Source organism: Anopheles coustani, chromosome 3 (assembly GCF_943734705.1).
Source record: "Anopheles coustani chromosome 3, idAnoCousDA_361_x.2, whole genome shotgun sequence".
Classification (NCBI taxonomy): domain Eukaryota; kingdom Metazoa; phylum Arthropoda; class Insecta; order Diptera; family Culicidae; genus Anopheles; species Anopheles coustani.
The window spans coordinates 92,960,115-92,982,158 of NC_071288.1; the positions used below are offsets into that span (position 1 = coordinate 92,960,115).

A 22,044-nucleotide genomic window follows, 5' to 3' on the forward strand; every position below is an offset into this window, starting at 1 on the left:
CATATCAAAGCCTTTATCAGCACGGTTATCGTGTTCTCAACAATGCAATTGCCTACCCCTCATAGAGTAAATTAAAATATTTGTTATGTGTACTGAAGCCATTAAATAAAGTTTTCTGCTATTGAAGGGCTTTTACTTATAATCGCATGACAACAATCGTTTAAAAAAGGACGTATTGAGCACTAACATAATCCCCACAACTAAATTCACCTGAAGGGGTGAAAAGCCCCCCATCGTAGCATAAAGTAAATAAAATAGAAAACCGGCGCGATACTTACAGCACGTTGTGCACTTGTGTGGTATTGATGAACTCACCGGATTTCCGTGACACGGTGCCCAGACAGAACACAAACACAAAGTACCAACATACTGCAAACTGCAATTACATACGAGTTCAGTCGATCGTGCGTACGCTCTCTCCGCAACTTCTTATGTTAGAAAAAAAACCTACCTATGCATAGAAGAGAAGAAATGTAATGAAGAGAAAAAACAGAGAGCCAGAGAGCGTGCATAAATTGGTACAGTGTGTGTAAATCCGCCGTCCGACGCAGGGGTGTCAAACTCAATCGATTTCCGCAGTAGCATAAAATATGCTGCAGCTGCTTGACGGATAGATGCATGATGCATTATGCTACCAATTCAATTAAAAAATAAATAATTGCTCGAAGAAATTACAAATCTTTCGAAGTCCTACAACGGAAACCTTGTAATTTATGCTTCGAACGATCGATAAGTAAAACAAATCACACCTTCTATAGATCATTTGAACCTTACTTATAGAGTGAACAACCTTTTTCAATCTTCCAAGTATTGAGGCTAAACGTTATACATCAATCAACTCGATCAACGCGAAGATCGCGGAATCCGCGACAATGTCAGATGTCTTGAGAAAAAGAGCAACCACCAACACTCGATCGCTCGGGCGTCTTCGACACAGTCTGCAGAGAGCCATCGCTCTATGCACGGTTCGCTATCTCTGTGTTGGTGGTGGAGTAGCTGCGGCGCAAAGAAGAGGTAGGTTGGAAACCACCGCGAAGCAACAGCAGCAAACCTGAAGAAACCAAAAACTGCGCTGCCTAGGAAATGGTAAAAGGGCAAACAAACACAGCCGCGGCCAGTCGCAACCAGTCCGTCCGACCGTTCCGTTCCGTTCCGCGTGCGGGTGCGATCGCGTCTCGCGTGTAGCCTTCGTGTGGCAGTCAGAGTCAGTTTGCGCGACGTGGTGGTGTAGCTACAGCCTGGTAGCTGGTTTTGGACAAAAGCACGTCCACGCGGTACACGGCGACGAGCGAGTGGCTTCGCTGAAGACCGAATTAACATTCAGAAAGTGTTTAAAGTTATCATCGATGAGGAAATAGCCATCCGGGGCCAGTTCTTCTGGCATTCATGATTACCCGTTCGCTGTGACCAAGTGACAAACTTCTCCGTCGGAGTTGTGCCTAAGAAACAAACATCCCTGTCGTGACCTATCCCGAATCAGAAGGTTAGTTCTCGAACCACCCCAGATCGAAAACACGGTTCCAGCGATCGTGACACGCCGCTTTGCGTCGACTCCTCGACTCCATAATTCCCCGTCGAGCGATCAAGGAAAGATTCAATGACCTCTCTTTGCCTCAACACGATCTTTTTTCCGGTGAACGCGCCGTCGTTCGTGCGTTGCGTAGCATCTGTCCCGGGTTATCCGTCCGTCGGAGTGTAGCACACATGCAAGTTTGTGCAGCAAGTGCGCGATGATGATGAAGATGATGATGCTGACGATGCTGGTGATGGGCAGCTAAAAGGGAATAAGGTGGCCCAGCATCTGTGCTGTGTGTATCAAGTGTCCTCACTCTATATATGGTTCGAATAGAAATCGTTCCCGCTGGTACAGTTTCCAGAAAGAGAGTTCGCGTGAGTTTGTGTTTGTGTTCTTATGCTAGTGGGCATAATGTGATGAAATTCATAAGTTAATATACTCCACATCTCAAGAATAAATGCGTTGTTGTTCAGCGGTTCGAATAACGTTGAGCTGCTACGACGATCCCCATGGAAACCGTTTTCCACCGTGCGCGCTAGTGAGCCTGTATGCGTCTGTGTAGTGCATCCGTCTGTGCGAAGCGAATCGTCCTTATCTTGAAGATTCATCTCAGAATGCGCTGAGCCAGCGTCACAAGGGTGCGTTTTAAGCGTCCAGTCTTGCTCGAAAGGGTTTGTAGATTGCAAGTGCGATTGCACCAGCGATTGAGTGGTGTGTGCATCGTCCGTAGTCTTTGTGAGCTCATCACGGTTTAACGGGATCATCGTCATCACATCGCGCCTTCTCGTCATTATCCGGCCGATGGGCAGAAAGCGCGGAGAAGTTTCTACCAGAGCCCCGGAGTGTTGTTTGTTCAGCTGAAGGCAGTTAACCTTAGCTCGTAACCTGCGCCGTTCAACGCCGTTCGGTAAGTCCCGGTGGTGATCTGTCACCGAGAACCATCGCCGGTTTCGTTATCGCCGGGTAATCGCATAAAACAAAACCCCGAAATGAACCGGTTTATGTTCAATTTTATTTCCCTCTCGAAGGTAAAAGAGAAACGGCCACGATCCAAAGCTGAATCCTGACGAATGCTTGTGGTTCCTCTGGATTTGGGTTTATGTCGACTCTTACCGCGGGAACAAGTACCACCTACCTACCTGCCTTGGGGCCTTCCTCTCTTGCCGCTCCTGCCAAATTCTTCCAACTCCCAACAAGCAAACCCGATTTGGTCAATTATTATATAGCCAATAAAACCCGGCCAACTCTGCTTGTCGGTCTCTGCCAGAAGACTGGTTATACGGCGATTCGGGCAACGTCGGAGCAAAGACGCGGTTTACGCGAACAATCACTTCTCACTACTTCCCACCGGTTTCAGCGAGCCAAGAGAACCGGGAGGTTGTTTTTCTCCATCATTCTACCATACCCCGATCGTCTTCTGGGCGAACGTAAGAAGGCACAGATTAGTCCGCTTGCAAGTTCCTCGCAGGCCCATGGGAAGCCGATTCCTTCCAAAGGGAACGTTGCCTCATTTGTTTCATTCAATGCTTCATGCTTCGGAAACAGTGGTTGCCACGTTCTGTACCGATTTCCATATACCGCGTACAGTTTTGTGCGGAAAATCGGATGGAATTTTGTTTGTAATTTCCACCCGGTTCTACCTGAGTACGCCGAGCGACGAGAAGGTAACGGAAACTTCTCTTCCCATGCAAGCTTTACTGTCACGGACCATAAACCATACAACACCTCAAGAGGCACACGTGTTTCGTAAATCAGGGAAATACCGTAGATTCAAGGAGTAGAAGTTCTTTGGTCATAAGTAACGCCTACTTCGATCTGTATGAATTTTAAATTAGTTTCAGTTTTTAGTTCTATTCAATGTACGGTTAAAATATGGTTTGAAGTGCAACATTGGAGGGAATAAACAAGAGCAACTAAATATCTACAATTAAATACACATGCAAGCAATATGGGAAATCTCCTTAAATACCTCTAAGCATATTTGCTTCGAATGAGGAAGTTAGTCCTATGCGGATAATGCACATTATTCAGGCCAAAGTGATAAAATAGGAAAACCATTAATCCTCACGCAGAGCTACTTCTCGTTGGATACAAATTACACCTCTGATTCTTTTTATTGCCTATTTCCGTGTTCTAATAAGGTCATCGTGGCGCTGCTGTGCAAACCCGTTATGAGTCACACGTTCCTGGGGCTACCATCGGTACCGTCATCCATCGGAGATCGTGATCTTGTCACTATCGATGGGTCGCCAGGGTCGCGGGGAAATCACTCTCTCTCTAGCTTCTCTGATCTCTGATAGTTCAACATACTGCAATCACCGTCATCATCTTGATCGTGATCATCACCGGGCTCTATTATTGTCCTCCTTGCTGCCTCATCTCGTGGTTTACTCGTAGTTCGCGAAGGCCACGAGTAGTACTTAACACAACCAGCTCGACCTAATCGACCGCGACAGAGAGAGAGAGAGTAAGAAAGTAAAAGATAAGCATTACAATTCATCGCCCCGCGGTTGGTGAAGGATGTAGAAATTCCAGCCAATTCCGTGTTTCCTGCCAAACTCTGTATGTGATGCTGGTGAGGCCGGTACCTTTCCTTATAGAAAACTTCCGTCCTCGGAACCATCATCATCCGCATGTGCGGACAATCTTGCCCCATCAAATAAACGTCATTAAAAATTGAAAGAAAGTGGAAAAAGCAATACTTTCCTCACGCACCGATGGGTTTGGCAATGATCAACACTTCTTACAGAAAGTAACAAAAAGAAAATTCACAAAGGTATAATAAAGAAAAAAAAAATGGTTTGAAAACGCATAAAGAAATAAAAAGAAATGGATAGAAAAAATACCCCAAAAAACACCAACATGTCCAAACAAAAAGCAACCCAACGCAAACTTCGGCATAAATCTTGCCCGTCCCGCGAGATTGGATGTGTGCGCGTGTAGGTTTTTCCTCCGGGTCTGCTGTTTGGTAGATAAGGGCGATGGGAAGGGAGGAGGAGGAGGAGGCTTCTATTTAGTGGCATCCGCGCCCGTCCGTTTGCCCTCTCGTGATTCGGCACGTGAAACTAGGCCACGCGGAACCAGCTTTATGATGCGCGCGGCGAGCATAAAACCTCTAGCGCGAGAAGTTTGTGTGACTAATGCGGAGTGCCGAGGGAACGGGTTGGTCATGGTATGCTGGAAGCTGATAAGACCATTTCCTTCCAACTACACACTCGTCTGTACTAGGTCAGATCCAAACGTTGCTTCTTGTTTCTTTGTAAGCCTACGCACGCGCTTACCCCAAGCTGGGACACGCACGATCTTGCAAGTATTCTTTTATTGCTTTCCTTTCTATTTAATTGTGAATGCATCATCGCATCATAATGACAATAAAACTCAGCTGCAGTGTGTGCTGCAAAGTAAATTATATTCATTTTTTACTTGGTGTCAAGTAAATCGGAACACAACTGAGTTTGCTGCATCGTGTTCAATCATGTTTCGAAGGAACTTCGAAAGAAAAGAGGGATCTGGCATTTTTGTTTGTGCAATGTACACAATTTGCAAGCTCGTCGATTTCATAACTGTTTAATGCAAATTTATATTATGTTTCAGTATGATTTGTAAATATTACAATACAGACGAACGATTTTACTCTTTGTTTACTTAGTCGTTTATCCACTTATAAATTTGCTACTCCGAGAAGAGAAAGAGCACCAAAACATTTAAGGCATTTGGAAAATTAAAATTCATTCTTTATTTGTGACCAACTCGTCTTCACGGTGGGTTAGTTGCTTGTTGGTTGCATTTTCCCTTTTTCTTTCCCCGTCGTACCAAGCCGTCCCATAAACAACGGCGTGAAACGCGAAAACAAAACGTGGCTTGCAGCCCGTTGACCACACACCCGCCGCTCGGACGCTTTTTCGTGATGAAAATTGGCTGCACTAATCCCCCCCCCCCCCCCCTCCGACCTCCCCTGCACAAAAAGGCGTCGTTTTTCTTTTTCGGTGTCCATTTATTTTTAGGAACGATGAAGGCAATGTAAATTGTGCAAAAAATAGAAACGCGTGGCTCCGCGACCACTGTTGCTGTTTTTGTCGAAATTTAATTCAAGGTTCTTGTGTCTTTCTGTCTCTTTTTTTTGACTGTCTACTTGTTCGGTTACAACACTCTCACCTCCAACCATTCGTCGTAGGTTTTACGTAATTGCAATTCGGGTAGCGCCTTCTGCTACAGTTTTCATCAACACTCCATTGTCACCGGGCGTTCCCGAACCGGCTCTCCGGGTCAGCAATGCATCTTATCTTTGGCACTATTATGTTATTGTCTCTTTATGCACATTGTCGTTCGTGGGGTGTCCCCTTGTACCACCACGTCCATGCGGACAGAAGAAAAATAACGAACAGAAAAAGATTCAAACAACGGAACGCAACACACAAATTTGTCCATTTGGATGGCGGAAAGTGCAATTTATGGTGGGGGTGGTGTGGGGTGGGCCATGGAAGGTGCCAATGGTACACACGTTCTGGCATTCAACCGTCCGCGATGAATGGCAACATTAGCGATCGACAGAAAGACGGAATGGCTCTTGTTTCAATGAGCAATGATGATGGTTTCCGCGCAATCGAGCACGCTTTCGGTTTCGGTGCATCGAATTGCATTTTGTGCACAGGTAGAAGGAGGAGGGGGTGGGGGCGGTTTAGTGGGGTGGGATTTGGATTGCGTTACGAGCAAATGTTCGGTGACGCATCTTGAAGGGAAGGCAGTCGGTTGTGAATCATATGATGGAATATCCGTTACTTTGGTGAGTTTGTAATGTTAATCGTCATCGTTTTTTATTGCTTTCTCCTTGTCAAATGACTAATTTTCATTTGTCATACACTTATGTAATTTCTATATCCTTTTTTTCCACTAAGACGACTTTCCTTACACCCTAATATTTGGTAGATTGTTTTCCGAATAGAGAGTCTTCTTTGCACGCAATGTCCCTCTGTTTATTTTTATTTAATTTTAGTACTTCGTAAAAACACCAGCATGATTATCTTATTTAACGGGATAGAATTCAAATCACGCAACATCGACATTCTGCTATTGGTTTCTCCAATTTCCCCTCGAAAACGTTCCCCATTTCGGAAAGGTTCCCATTTTAATTTATACCACGGCCGAATAATCGATTCGGGATGAGGAGCAACTAATTAAGGTGGAAACTCATCTAAACTTTCCTCCTTCCTTCTTTCTTTTCGCAATAGTTTCGGCAGGAGATTCTGTGGCAAAATTGAGCCAAATTATTTCTGCCGACAGGAAGGAGATAATCGATGTCCAGATGAATGGGGTTCCCTCCGCTTGGAGAAGAGCCGTCGGAGGAGGCTAAAACAATCCGACACAAAATCTTCAGCTAGAGGAGAAATTCTTTTCTTCATTAATTATCCGGGTTTTTTTGTGCCGGTGTTTGTGTGCGCAGGAAGGAAAACTAGGCCCCTGGACTCCAGGACGGTGTGCAAGACACGTTGTGTGTGCCTTTTGTGGAACAAGGCCAAAGAGAGCGTCAAAGTGATTAACACTGGCCACCACAATGGGAATGGGAAAGATGGTCTCGAGCCGCTTTTTAGCCCGGTGAAGGCATAAGAAGCGACCGGTGGAGGTTCGTAAGAAATGTAAAAATAAACGCCAATATACGATAGTAAAATTGCTTCCACCGCGGCCTTTGCTCGGGGAACCGCTCGGGGAAAAACGGCTACGAGTGTGGAAAAGCGAAACATCACACTCGAGTGAAATCTGTTTTCAACAAGGAACCGTTACGGGTTTCCGTTGTAGTAGTAGTGTGATGGTGGCGGTGTGTGATGTCTTGTGCGGGTTTTCTGGCCACTGTCTTATAGCATTATTTTTCCCTTTTTTTTGCACCTTTCCTTCGCAAGCCGCAGAAATGGGGTTTCTTTTCACTTCTTGGCCTGTTTACGACGCGCCGCGGCTGCGATCTGGAGAAACAACGCCATATGTATGAGCCCTGAAGGTGCAGGTTCGGGTTCTCTGGCCAAGGGGATTGCCTTTTGGGCCCCACCGTGTGCCATAATCTATAAGTCGTAATACCTTTGGTGGGCTTACCGTTTTGCCGCCGTTCTATTTCTTTCCATCCAGCCATCTTCATTTTTGCGTTTGCGACACCGCGATGTTCTGGCCAATTTCCGCCTTCATTAGCCCCATCGCACGAGCGCGTGTTCCGTAACGCAAAGGGAATGTGACGCGCGCATGTTGGGTAAGGCGTTAGAATTTACCGAAATACTCATATCCGGCCAACGGGTGTTTTCGAACCGTCCATTTCCCGTGCATTTAGTCTCTGGTTGCGTGGTATGTCGAAAAAAGGGGTTCGTCGCTTGCGCACGAATGAAATCGTTCTCGTGCCGGTACGTGCCGGGGACAATTTTCGTGGGTTCGTGAGGGTTCGTGTAACATCCCCTTGTTGAAAGTTGGTAGTTGTCTGTTATTGTGTTTTTTTTTTTCCAAAACCAACAGGGCGCCGTGTCCGTTCTTGATTAATTACAAGTCGCGCCTGCATTGATACGTGCATAGAATAAGGTTCATGAAGGGGTTTCCTCATTGCTATATTTGGGACTGATCCGAGATTCACAATCTGAGATACTCAGAATCTGAATCCAGGATTGGGATCCATAATTCAGAATCAAATTATTTGAGATCCACATTTAGAGTCTTAATTCAGTTCTCCTGGGATGCAGTTCCAGAGTCCTGAGTCAGATCTTCTAGGATCCAGATTCAGATTCCTTGGGATTAGGATCTTTTATTCTCAAAGTCCGTGATTCGGATTCAATGGAAATTGCTATGGATTGCAGGTAGGATCTGTATCGGTCGGATCGATTCCTAAGTGGGCTTGCATCTTCTCATCCCTTCTTTCAAGACAAGTTTTTTTTTGTAAATGTCATTAACTATTGTGCTCCGTTTGATATTTTAAATTACCTTTTAATGTTTTCGACAAATGAAAGCATCGTAAAACTTGTCAACCCACGCCGCAGACATGACCAACGCAGAATAAATACAATGCGCCCTCGTATGGATTCCCCCGCCGCATAGGGGCCGCTTGCCGCCGTCGGTGTTTACAGACACGATTGCTCCACCCAGCGGCAAGAACGTCTCTGCCACGGGCAAAGGTAAACCTGGTAATGTAAACCATAAACCATCGCGCCCCGTTCGGTGTTGTTTCCTGTTACGGTTCAGCGAGTTTCGGCGCGGGTTGTTATTAGTGAATGTTGCCTTTTTTTTCCTCCACTCCCCACAGACTCGCTAGGAGTTTCTCTTCCTTTCGGCCCGTGGGTTATATCGGTTTGCAACAAACAGTGCGCCCCCATCCGACCGACCCATTCCGGCGGGCTTTGATGGCGGAAAGATGGCTTCACGCTGGCGTTGGTTGATGGTTGATGGTGCCACGAGATTGGACGAGGTGAGGCAACGGCAAATGGTAATGTTGCAGCTGCTGGCTTTTTGCTGCGGTTGGGGAAACTCTCCAAGCTCCGCTGGCTGCACAACCACAACACAATCGTCCATTATTCTGACGATCGGATAGAAGACAACAAAAAAAATGCAATTACTAAAAAAGCAAAAACATACTCCTCTCCGCATCTTGGATCACCACTTTTCAAACCAATCTTGCCAATTACGATCGAATTTCGATTTCGAATTTTAATTTTTCGTAAACCGTACCCATCGGCGGCCTTTCGCTTAACGTACCCTATTGCCCGAATCAGTTTCCAATAGTTCATGACATGTTGTGTGGCGAAGGTTTCTCTCCGACCGGTGCGGCACATTAAAATTGTACATCGCCATTTTTCTTCGTGCATATTTTTTCCACCCAATGCGCACCCGGTATGGCGTGGAAAAGCGAGCGTTTTTTTTCTTCTCGTGGGTGTCATAAACAATCGAAACTTCGACTTCAATCCTCCGACCGTTTGATGTAAGTGATCGCCCGCTCGTTCACCTGCTGCGGTCGATCGGTTTCGGGCTTGCTTTGATTTTGGGCAAAATATTCAACGTTTCCGCAAAGTGGAGTCGAAATTGAGGGTCAATTTGCGAGTCGTGGGTCGATGGGTTTAGTTTTTCTGCAACTCTAACCTACCTTTCTAACGCGGCAACATTTCAAAGTGCTTCGTTTTCTGTGGTTGTGGTGTGCAATGAGGAGGGAATGATCTGAAAACTTCCTCAATTTGATCCGATCGTGGTATAAACCTGCTTAAGGATCATTTGATTTGAAAGTAATCGTTAATCCCATTTTTAGAACGATCTTCAACTTATTCAACATCATTATTTTTTCAGATGTACAGCAGAATTTAGAGCTCTGATCCAAAGTGCAAAAAGGCTAGCATTTAAAATTGGTATTTCATAACCTTTCGTCGGGTTTAGAAAACTTTTTTTTTATAATATGAAATTATGAAGTCGAAGCAATAAAGCAATAAGCGTCCGTCATACAAATCATCTGTTTAGTCATGGTCTTAAAATGATACATTGTAAAGTACAAAATTCAAATTTAAATAAGTACGATAAAGAAGATAAGTCCGTTAAAACTTACAACCGATATAAATAAACATTTGTTGCATGGGAATAAATCCCACATAAAACCTATTTTAGCAAAACAAGCGTGAAATGTGCCGTTTACTGATGTCGTTTTCTCATTCCATCTCTCCATTTCAGTGCAGCGCAAAGAACGATGTACGGCACAGTGAAATCCCAAGCCGGCAAGAAGGAAGCGTTCGGATCGGAGCAGCGCGGGGCCAACATCACACCGGCACGTGAAGCTGCTTAGTGGTCTGCTGCAAAAGTTCGTCGGTTTTTGCGGTTTTCCGTCGCTGCTAACGAGACAACAGAGTGCTGATGGCTGCCATCGGCCCGGACCGAGCTAGTTGTGAACTAGCAACAGGGAAAGAGGAGGGTAGTCGTGACCGGAGCAAAGAAGAACGCGGGGAGCACGTTGTAAATCAGCTAGCAAGTTCACAATCAACAGCTAAAACGATGGCGGATGAGGCGCCCCTAAGCAGTTCGTACTGCACGTTACCGCGACCGGCCAGATTGTCGTCGAGAAGCGATGAAACCGAACGGGCCGGAGTTCTACACCACGGGCAGTATTACACCCTTGGACGGGTTGGTGATCGGCGCACGCCACAATCTCCCACGGACGCAGTAGCGATGGGACAGAGGATGGCGAAAGCCACCGGCAATGCGTCGTCCGGCGAAGAGCAACCGGAATCGACGCAAAGGCTGCTGTACGAACAGAACATGTGTACGTTTGAGAACTTTTGCGAGCGACGCAACAGTGAACAGAGACTGCAGCGGGCGGCGGAAAGTGATCCTGACACCAGCATCGCGGGTGACACCGGGGGGGATGGGCTCGGTAACTTCTGCACACTACGTAACGGACGTAGGGGTTGGCGAAGTGTCACCGAGGGGAACAATGGAAAACGCCCGGAAGGACCCCATCAAGCCCTCGCGGGGGATTACTGTACGCTGAAGAAGAAAAAGTTCCAGCTCAATCGGAAGTTTGTGGAAAGTTTTCTGGAAGATCCCAACGCCCAGGTGGCGGATTATCTGTCCGAGCTGGACGCGTACCTGGACGAGATGGACGGTGTGGACGACGAGAGTGGTGAAAGTGACGCCAGTGACATTCACTCCACTCCGGACGAGAACGACCGGGAGGGAAAGGAGGAGGAGGGACTAAACTCGGTGGTGGTTGATCCAGCGCCAGTTGACCCTTGCAGTCAAAGTTTACAGTATTATCACCCGACACCGTCGGCCCAAGGATGCGCGGACGAGCGGGGAAGTGAACGGCACGGGTTTCTCGCGGGCGATTATCAGGACGATCGCATTCGATACGGTGATATCAAGCACTTCTGTACGCTACCCAAGCAGAAGCGTACGCAATTTCTGAACGCATTTAAACGAGGTACCTCCCTGCGAAGGACTGTCGTCGTTGATACTGAAAGTGAGCGTCAGTTAGGTGCTATGAACGTTCCAGAAGTCGCCGTTGGTGGTGGGTGTTCAGCGGATGTCAATCGGATTGCTAATGGTGAGTGTTCTGTTTGAATTACTAGAACATTTTTTTTTTTAGGGATTGTTTCAAACCAGAGAATGCGATGTAATATTATGATATCAAAGACAGCGGTTGTTTTGACATCGAAATAAACCGTCTACTCTGATGAACCGTAAAAATCGTAGTGATCTGTGATGAACGTGTATGAATGCGGCGGGACGAGATAGAAAATGGATACGTCCACGTCCGCCGAATTCGAGACACTGTTCAAACGGCTCGCAGAGCTGGAAGACCTTCATCTTTCGATCGAGGAATCCGATAAGGCTGTCGCCGCTCTCGAGGCTCTGATTGATCGCCGAAAGCAGCTGCACCATCCAGGGCCCGCACCACCCTTCCCCTTTGAACAGTTCCGTGCGTTCTGCCTCGCATGGGTACGGCGTTGTGAAACGGCAACCGAGCGGGTTCGCCATCAAACACGGACCATTGTGCGCGCGAACGCCGAGCAGCGGAAGCTGTTGGACCAGAAGCGTCAAAGTCTCGACAGCGATGCGCTGCGCGTAAACCTGGAAGCGTTCCAACTCGAGCAACGACTGGGCGAACGGGATCTCGTCATGGCGCAGGCCACAGATTACGAGCTTCGGCGGCTCGGGGCCGTAGTGAAGCGGGAAATGTTACACGAAAAGATGGCACTCTTCGAAGCGACCGCCCGCAACGATCGGGAGCGCCGAAAAGTTGAACGAAAAACGATCGATTTGGCTATCCTACGATCAAAAATTGAACGAGCTAAGCGGGTGGTGGTATTGCTCGAGCAGGAGAACGCAGCACTTCGGTCCCGGTTGGGTCAATATCGGGCTCCGAATATTGTGGAGCTGGTCCGCAGGATGAAGAGGCTAAAAATAGTTTAAAGAAATCCGTACTACACACTTAAAAAAAGACGAAACATTTGATCCGTTCACTATAAAGTCCAATGGTAAAAACTAAATACGTTCTTCGTCGTACAGAGAATCGCCCAATTGATAAGATAATTTGGTTAAACTCAATTGACCCAAATTAATCGTTTTATGCCAAGACTATGAACCTACGTGACCAGGGCAACCTAACAAATTCAATAAATTGAAACATTCATCCACCACATAATGGGAGCAACAATGGGATTCATGTTGAACGCACGCGCCCGTTTGTCACGCGGCTCGTGTTATGCGAGTCTGCCAGTTGCAATTCGCTAACGAGTCGTGGAATATGGCCGGTTAACAGCCACCCACACTGCTGAGACAACAGCGAGCCCGGCGGTGCGATGTGTTTAATCTTTGAACTTGTTACTTGAACAAACAGACGAGCGTTAGGCAATGGGAGGCATACGGTCTTAAGAATGTTGCGAAAGCGTAACGATGTTAATGTAGGTCTCGTTAACAAAGCTCAAGAATCAGACGTTTATGCGCCCGCCCTTAGTCGGTCCGAGTAAATTCGATACTGGCTCGGTGACATAGGGTCCCTTTCTAGAAGAGAAGGGCAAATCGGTCACATTCTCCACACTAACGAAATAAGTCTCGCAAACACAATGAGTCATAAGGCGCGGATATCGAGCTCCGGTGGTGGGAAGTTGTGCACCGCTTGTGTGCTTAAAATAATGTGCTTGATCTCCTTTCAACGAGAAACACAAACCACTCTCCATTTGATAATCGGTGCTAAGTGATATGGAAAGTAATAGTAACAGTAGTATTGGTTGTCAAAAAACTTTATTTGCGTATTACCGGTAGCGGTTGTTTGATGTTCTTATGATTCTTTTATTAGATCCTTTGATGGAAGCGATGGGCTGATATGTTGTGTGCTTTGCGATGACTCGAAAAAAAAATATAAATAATAAATCCCGTTCGAGATGTAAATTTCCTGAGTGAAGGCTATAATGAAAGGCTAATTCATCACAGTCAAAGTTAAGTGCGAAATAATATGAAATCTTCTCTAATGAAACCTTTTTATAGAATCTTTAATCTACTGTAAATTATTTTTATTAAACAATGCCTATGTTATCAGTTCGAGGATTAATTAAACCAGTTTACGCTTCAAACCTAGATAGCAAAACCAAATTCCTTATCAAAGCATCGTTACCCTACTAACCATACATGGTTATTGCTGTTCACAGTGATTGCAGTCTGGTTACAGATAAGAGTTTTTGCCAACATAACGAGTCAAAAAGGCTTGAACCTAGACACTTATATGGTCATCTGATAAGATATTTTCGATCCATAAAAGGATCACAAAGAACTGATAGAGGTTGAGGGTTCAGTTTTTATCAATTGCCAGCCGTCTCCATTTATGGTGAAGCATCTCTCAGCTTAAACCCAAGATGAACACCATTTTCGGTGGTAAGCGCCACGAATCCTTTCTTCAGCCGCACCGGAACCTCCGTTTGCTCGACCCGTTCGAGGGAAAACACCAGCAGCAGGTGATAGATGACCGCCTTCACTTCCATCAGGGCAAAGCGCGACCCGATGCAATTGCGCGGCCCAACACCGAACGGAATGTAGGTGTCCAGATTGATGCGATGCTTGTTTTCCTCGCTGAACCGCTCCGGGTCAAACTTTTCCGGCTCGGGATAGTACTGCGGATCGTGGTGGAGTCCGGAGGTCGTAATGAAGATGGACGTGCCCTTGTCGATGGTAAACTCCAGCCCGTCGACATTAACTACATAGTCGCGGGTGCATAGGCGGTCGGTCGATGGGACCGGTGGCCACTTCCGGAGCGATTCGGACACCACCATGTCCATGTATTTCATCCGCTGGATGATATCGTAGGACAGTGGTTTACCCTGGAGGGATGCCTGTGCGGCGAGGATTTCCGCGTGAAGTCGCTCTTGAACGCCCGGATTAAGTGCCAGCTCGTAGGCGAGAAACGTAAGGCAATTGGAGACCGTGTCGAAACCTGCCAGGAAAAAGACCAAACATTGTGCTACCAGCTCCATTTCGCTCATCGGACGTCGGTCCTTTAGCTCCGCCTTGCCCACGTCCGACTCCTGCGCCGTCGCGAAACCTTCGCCGACCGGTTCCTCCTGCTGTTTGTGGTGCTTCAGTGTGCCCTTCCTGGCCTGCATCAGCAGATGGACCATGTCGGGCCGTACGATCCCTTGTGCCTCGCGCGCCCGTAACGTCTCGCGGATGGTGTCGATGAAGAAACGGTTCTGCTCCCGATCGAACAGGTCGATCTGCAGTTTCTCCATAAGCCACGGGAACACCCGGTGGAAGAGCATCTTCAGCAGCACACTGAACCGTTCGAAATGAACCATCTTTTTGCCATTGATGTAGAACGAGTTGGTTGGATTACGGAACGAGTCCACCTTCAATCCGAACGCACAGGTCGCTATTACGTCCGTGCCGAAGCGTGAGAACACTTCTTTAACATTGTAAACCAATGGGAGTTTGGAAGAAGCCGTCGCCGCCTGTTCACGATAGAACTCGACCATCTGGGCGCTACAATCTCCGACCAGCTCAAACATCTGACGCATTTTGCTCCCGGTGAATGCAGGGCTAAGGGTCGCCCGCATATCCCGCCACTGTTGGTCCGTGAGGGCGAAGAGGGATTTCGCAAATAGCGCAACCGAATCGGGATCCACGTTGCTTCCAAAAATGCGCCGATGGTTCACGAAGTGGTCAAAGTCCTTCACGGCGATTTGCTTGATCAGCTCGGGATCACGCACCAGAAACACCGGAGTGACCAGGTCAAACATGCCGAAAATTCTTACGAAGAGAGAGAAAATAGGATGAAATTTAAAGAAGGCCAGCTCATAAGCGGCGTGCATCACTTACTTCACGTTACTAAATTGATCATAAATTTGCCGCATGAAGTCGTGCGATGAAATTTTTCTCGTGAGCAGTTGCCTCGTGCTTCCAAATAGTGGTTCGATCGGTAGACAAGGTATTGGCTTTCCCTCGAAGTATTTGTTGTTCTTAGTGACATAGCCGTAGAAGGTATAAGCCAGAAGTAGGACGAGCACGGAAGTCAGCAGCAGGAATGCCATGTTGAATAACTAACACCTGGAGGATAATTGAGCATTGGAAAATGAATCAAAAAGGGGATGAACATAGACAATTTCCACAGAACATTTTAAACATGTTTATTTTAAACGTAATTTTACAATGCAAGGGTACATTTTGTTTGCAAATATTATGTGCGTTAGCGATATTTAAGTGCGTTTAATGAGACAACAGTCATGCGTTGACCAAGAGAATATTTATTATGGTTCACTTAAATCAAAGAACGTAGATTTTTATCCGTATTCTACTTTCGTGGTATCAACTTCATGTGCATTCCCTTTTCCGCTCTCAGCGTCGAGAATCCTTTGGCCAGCCGCATCGGAATCGGTGTCCGGTTCGTGGGCTCAAACTTGAAGTTCAGCAGCAGATGGTATATGATGGCTTTCACCTCCATCAGGGCGAACCGGGAAGCGATACAGTTCCTTGGGCCAAGTCCGAACGGAAGGTACGCTCCTTGCGGGATCTTGTGTTTGTTCTCCTCGTTGAACCGCTCCGGATCGAAACGTTCTGGCTCCGGATAGTAGCGGGGGTCGTAGTGGAGTCCCGCAATGGGTATAGACACGGTAGCACCCTGCGGAATGGTAACGTCTGGCTCTCCGTCTTCACCGACTATCTTGTATTCTTTGGTGCACATTCGATCGCTGGCAGGATTTGGAGGCCACTTACGCAGCGTCTCCGAAACAACCATATCCAGGTAGTGCATTTTCTGGAGTGCGTCGTAGGTGACCGACTTCCCATCGAGCGCGTCGTGCGTCGCAAGAATCTCGTCGTACAGGGTTTGCTGAATTGTCGGTGCAATGGCCAGCTCGTAGGCGACAAACGTCATGGCGTTTGCAACCGCGTCGAACCCGGCCACAAAGAAGATAATACATTGCGCAACCATTGCCGTCTCGTCGAGTGTTTCCGAGGGAACCTCCGTATTCTGCACACATTCAGATTCGTATGCGGTTGCAAAGCTTTCATTCGCTTCCTTTTCCGTGTGCCGCTGTAGCGTGCCCTTCCTGGCTTGCATCAGCAGGTGGACCATATCGGGCCGCAAGATACCATGCTTCTCCCGAGTTTCCACGGACTGGTGAAACAGTTCCGTAAAGAACTGGCTGTGCTTACGATCGAAGAGATCTATCTGCATACGGGCCATCAGTGCCGGAAACACTTGGTAGCCCATCATCTTCAGGAACACGTGCGGTCGGGCAAAGTTGGTGAGCTCCTTGCCGTACTGGAAGAACACATTTTTCTCATCTTCAAACGAGTCAACTTGCACACCGAACGCACATGAAGCGATGGCGTCGTTGGTGAAGCGGATGAACACATCCTTTAGCTCGTACTCCTGCGGCCCAGTAGTCTCCGCCTCCCGGCGATAGTGTTGCACCATGCGCTCGCTACACTCCACGATCAGCTCGAACATCTGGCGCATTTTACTCCCAGTGAACGTGGGACTTAGCGTTGTGCGCATATTGCGCCACCGCTGATCCTTCATCACGAAGAGAGTCTTCGGAAGCAGCATGGTCGAATCTGGATCATCGTTCGACGGGAACATTGACCGATGGTTCACGAAGTGGTCAAAGTCCTTTACCAAGATTCGCTTGATGAGTTCGGCATCGCGCGGTACGAACATGGGTGTTAGCATTTCAAACATGCCGAAAATCCTAGATCAAGTTAAATATAACAATCAGTTAAATTCACGATAAACAGTAACGCTGGCTCCAAGGAGGAGTACCTTACTTACTTCGCGTGCGGAAAGCGGTCGTAGCTTGCGCGAACAAAATCTTGAAATGACGTCCGTTTCAGAATCAACCGACGCGTGCTGCCAAACAGGGGCTCCACCGGAAGACATGGTATCGGGTGGTTCTTGAAAAATCCGTTGTTCTTTGTAAGGTAAAGGTACAGCGCCAGCAGTACCGACACAAACGCTATCACGTACAGCGGATTCAATTCCATTTCCTAACAATGACGAGAGCGTGGCTGCTCCCCGAACACTATTCTCCTCGTTTGGCGCCTATAGGTTTTATACTTCAGTTCTGTGTAGATGAAATAACATTGAAATAGCGTATCTCGATTAACTCTTGTTAGTTTTTATGAACAAGACGAGAAGAGAAGCTACATGTCTAAACATTTAATTAAATCATACGTTGGTATGGGCCATACGTCATACAATAACAAACTTTTGCGGCTTTTGCACTACGACTACTCTCGCGGTGAAGTTCTACGCCCACTTTGTTAATTGCATCAGCAGTCATAGTAGGCAGCTCAATTTGACCCTTGGTGTACTCTATCCAATTAAGTGTTGATAACTAACCCAGCCCAGCTCATATCCGATGCGATAGTGTCGGGTACTGTGAACCGATGGCTGAATAACCGGGCAGAGTGCAGATGAGATGTAAGTGCTTCCCTGCATTGTTTATTTTCACTATCTGGCATATGCTATTAAATGCTCACCCTTTACCTTGCTGTTGATATTAGAGATAAGTGGAACGTGCTTTCCGATGCCTACTGCGTACACTTTATAGTACAAAAACCCCCTACGAACTATAACATCTACCAGCGATGACTTGCAACCTTTGCATGAAGATGTCTTCAATTTGTCGTGTGTCAGTAACTAGAATTGATCGAGTTGTTGCTTCCATGCTAGCGATGACTTGCTACCGAGCTTTTTAATTGATTTCCTTGATAGCCATATACGCTTGGAATGGTGTCGGTGATAAGCTTCTTCCATGGTTGGAATCTACGGCAGATAAGGAAAGCGTTGCTGCTACTGAAGCCGGGATAAGGAAGTGGACTAATTTGGCGCTCGTTTGAGTGGGGTTGCGGCAGAAACTAGAACCAGTAAAAACCGGTATGCAGTCTAGGACCCTTAGCGCCATAAAAGGAAAAGTATGAATCATCTGCCTTGCTTCCACTTGCTGATAAAATAGAAAAATAAGCAACTGTCTTTCAGTTCTTCCGTTTTGTTTTTTTTTCTATTTGACCTTAGTCAATATGTTTTAGCGTATACCACTCGATCAAAACATCTGGTGTAGGGTTGGGTGAGGGATTACGATTCGAGTTAATCTTATCAGACTTCCTTGAATTAAATCGTCTCCATAAACCCTAGACGGTGCTTATCTCTGGCGAGATCTGGCGTACCCTAATGTTCCCTGTCAGCTCCTTTTACGGACTTAACTTCTTGGATGTTGCAAGCTGTTACAGAATAAAGCGTGTTTCTTGCAATTTCAGGATTTGATTCCTAATCTATATACTCATTCGTAAGTTACTGCTCAAACATAATTAAAATAAAAATGGATCTTTAAATGAAAATTAGACATCTAATATCAGGTTATCGTAGTTGAGTCGATTTATTCATGTATTAGTATAAACAAGTATAAACTTTACGTCACATTCTTATCAGGCAAAACTGTTGCAATCAGTTGTTGACCTCTCTCGGCTTCAGACGAATCCAGATACCCTTCTCGGTGCTTATCGCGGCCGGATTTTTCTTCAGCTTCAGCGGCACTTGCGTTTTCTCGCATCGCTCGAAGGTGAAGCTCTTCAGCATATAGTACACAATCGATTTCACCTCCATCAGAGCAAAGCGTGACCCGATGCAATTCCGTGGACCAATTCCGAACGGCAGGTACGCTCCCGGGTTAATGTTATGCCGGTTTTCCTCGCTGAATCGCTCCGGGTCGAACTGTTTCGGATTGGGGAAGTACTTCGGATCGCTATGTAATCCTGAAATCGGAACAAAAACGGTACGACCCTTTTCGATCTTAAACCGAAGTCCCTCGCCATCGTCGAAGGTGTAGTCTCGGTTGCAGTACCGGTCGACCGCCGGCGCCGGTGGCCAGATGCGGAGTGTCTCCGACACTACCATGTCCATGTAGCGCATCGCCTGGACAGCATCGTAGGTTAGTGGTTTACCCTCTAGAGACTGGTCCACCTCGCAAATCTCCCGATAGAGTTGGTCCTGCACCTCGGGATGCATCATTAGTTCGTAGCACATGAACCCAAGTGCGGTAGAAACGGTGTCGAACCCGGCCAAGAAAAACAGGAAGCACTGAGCCACCAATTCCTTGTCGGACCACTGACGTGTGATCGCCGATTTGCCCACGGTCGATTCCTCTACCGTCGCAAACCCGGCATCCTTTGTGTCGACTTCGTCCTTCTGATGCCGTAGGGCTCCCTTTTTCACTTGCATCAAAATGTTGATCATATCGTTCCGCACGATGCCTTTCTCGTCACGCACCCGCATGTTATCGAGAATCATCTCGTGGAAGTGCTTACATAAGACCGCATCCATAAGCTCGATGTTCAGCTTCAGCATTAATCGTGGCATGGTTATGAACAGCAGGAACTTAATGCTCGATATGAACGAGTTAAAATCCAGCAGCTTTTTACCCTTGGTGTAGAAATCGTTCTCCCGGTCGGTGAAAGAGTTCACCTTAATGCCAAACGCCACGGAAGCGATCACATCGTTTGCGAAACGGGAGAAAATGTCCTTCATTTCGTACTGCTGCGTTGCTCCGTCTCGGCGGGCTTCGGCGAGAAGATGCTGCACCATACCCTGTCCACTTTCCGACACCAGCTCGAACATCTGCCGCATCTTGCTTCCGGTGAAGGCCGGGCTGAGGGTGGCCCGCATGTCGCGCCACTTTTGTCCTCGCAGCATGAACAGCGAGTTGAGGAACATGTTGTCACTCTGCAGCGTATCCTTCTCATTAGGTACGAACGGTGTGTGGTCGGTGAAGTAGTCAAAATCTTTGACCGCAATCTGCTTTAGCGTTTCCGGATCACGTATCATCAGGTTCGGCGTGAGGCAGTCGTACGCACCAAGTAACCTTATATTTAAGCAAGTAAACAAAATACTTTATTGAAAACCACTTCAATCCTTCCACACCTGAGCTTTGAACTCAAGATAGCACTTACTTGGCATCTGGAAAGCTGTTGTACAGCACGTTAATGTGCTCTATCATGTCGCGCCGTCGGAAAAGCATGGGACCTGAATTGCCCACCAAGAAGGTCGGCTTTAGATGCGGATACGGCTTGTCGAGGAAGTACTGGTACTTTTTCTGCACATAGTAGTACACCAACGCCACTATGGCGAGCAACGCCGCCACCGTTACCATGTCAACCGCCATGATGAAGCTTCAGTTCCTTTCTGTTCGTTTGCTCGTTTGGCTGCTTGCGAATCGAAACTGAGCATGGAAAGTTAAAACAACCGGCCGAAGAATTTTATTTACCACCAAGACCAGCGATTCCCCGGGTGGTCTACAGATAACGTTATCAAATTTATAAGAGAGCGTATGTTCTCTGTTTTAGCTGTGATGGACGCTACGAGGTGTTTACAAGGCCTTTTTTGGAAGTCACACTGGAATAGTCACACTGTAAAGCTGGACATGGACAATTTAAAATCTGGCTTTTTTGTGTTCTACCAAAGTGAGCAGAGACATTTTTTTCTGAGCTTCACTACAGTACCAAAAAGCTAGATATTCTGTACAACTAATGAGCTAAATTTTTCACAAATTTACCGTCAGATGAATACACACAAACATACGAAAAGACGAGTCGTTTACAGTGTGGTTCCTCTATCAATCGACAGCATACATTATGATTTATTTTTGGAACATGTAGCGAAAAGAACCCATGGAACACCGAGCTGTTGGGCCATCTGACGCCGCTTCCCGTCGATGATCTCACTTTTGGACAAACAATGACAGCACTAATGGTAACATACACATACACATGTACCAAGCAAACGTTGGTCAATTTTTAAATGCGCGTCACAAATGTTGCAATATCACGTTCACGTTCGGCAAATAAAGCGCTCCCCAAATACTCAAAACTCTCGAGAAAATTACAACACTTCTCAGTGCTTACCTGGATTTGTGATGCGCAATTGATTAACAGCTTGCTGGATGAAGGGAAAAATCGATCTCGTTGCTGCTGAACGAACTGATGTGCGACCGTCCCGTGCCAAGTGTTACCGAGCACTGAATGAGCTGCCGGACAAGTTTTCTATCCTCGCTTCAATGAATATATCCACGGGAACGCCAAACGATGGAAACATTATATTCATGGTCGTCATTATGTGCGTCGCCATCCAAACACGCTCACATTAACCGGCTTGTATTGATGTGACCTTCAACCGCGTATTCCAGCCGTGGGGGGGAACCGCGGTTTTTTTTTTAGGTGGGAGTTAATTTTTCGGGTTTCATTAGTTAAGGCCGGTCCACACGCTCCGTTTTGCACCACGTTTTAAGTTTGCGCAGTTTTAAGACGGAATGAAAACGTTGCAATAGTGAGCGTCCAGACGGCACAGTCTTATCCGTGCTGTTACTCAGTTTTTGGTGACATCGCAATGGAGGAGGTTCTCCTGTGGTCAGCTTTTGCGGGTTGTCTTGTTGAAAAAAAAGATTGGAATATCTCAGAAGAACCGGCGGAACTTTTCCCATACTAGATTATTGCGTGAATTACACGATGAACCTAATGACTGGTAAAATTACTTGGAGAATGGACTT

General features: G+C 46.8%; 3 protein-coding genes across 3 annotated transcripts in view; 1 reads left to right on the plus strand and 2 right to left on the minus strand.

Annotated features, from left to right (window-relative positions):
- The first annotated feature begins 1,190 nt into the window (after positions 1 to 1,190).
- LOC131271799 (sodium-dependent transporter bedraggled) overlaps positions 1,191 to 22,044 on the plus strand; it is a 30,983-nt gene continuing 10,129 nt past the window's right edge. The window contains exons 1-2 of the mRNA XM_058273344.1: positions 1,191 to 2,423; positions 10,195 to 11,558. Coding sequence (XP_058129327.1) covers positions 10,370 to 11,558 — 1,189 coding nt within the window. The 5' untranslated portion in view covers positions 1,191 to 2,423; positions 10,195 to 10,369. The remainder of the gene's footprint in view (positions 2,424 to 10,194; positions 11,559 to 22,044) is intronic.
- On the minus strand, positions 15,703 to 17,488 carry LOC131271814 (probable cytochrome P450 9f2). Its single transcript, XM_058273366.1, has 2 exons — positions 17,277 to 17,488; positions 15,703 to 17,196 (listed from the first exon to the last, which is right to left on the minus strand). The coding sequence occupies exons 1-2, from the start codon at positions 17,486 to 17,488 to the stop codon at positions 15,795 to 15,797; spliced, it is 1,614 nt and encodes a 537-aa protein (XP_058129349.1). The 3' UTR covers positions 15,703 to 15,794.
- Positions 18,883 to 20,664, minus strand: LOC131271810 (probable cytochrome P450 9f2). Its single transcript, XM_058273363.1, has 2 exons — positions 20,453 to 20,664; positions 18,883 to 20,364 (listed from the first exon to the last, which is right to left on the minus strand). Exons 1-2 carry the CDS (start codon positions 20,662 to 20,664, stop codon positions 18,951 to 18,953), a joined length of 1,626 nt encoding a protein of 541 aa, XP_058129346.1. The 3' UTR covers positions 18,883 to 18,950.

Coding starts and splice junctions, on each gene's coding strand:
- LOC131271814 (XM_058273366.1), bottom strand. CDS start 17,488: ATGGAATTGAATCCGCTGTACGTGATAGCGTTTGTGTCGGTACTGCTG. Junction 17,197..17,276: donor GACCGCTTTCCGCACGCGAA/GTAAGTAAGGTA, acceptor AACTTGATCTAG/GATTTTCGGCATGTTTGAAA.
- LOC131271810 (XM_058273363.1), bottom strand. CDS start 20,664: ATGGCGGTTGACATGGTAACGGTGGCGGCGTTGCTCGCCATAGTGGCG. Junction 20,365..20,452: donor AACAGCTTTCCAGATGCCAA/GTAAGTGCTATC, acceptor CTTAAATATAAG/GTTACTTGGTGCGTACGACT.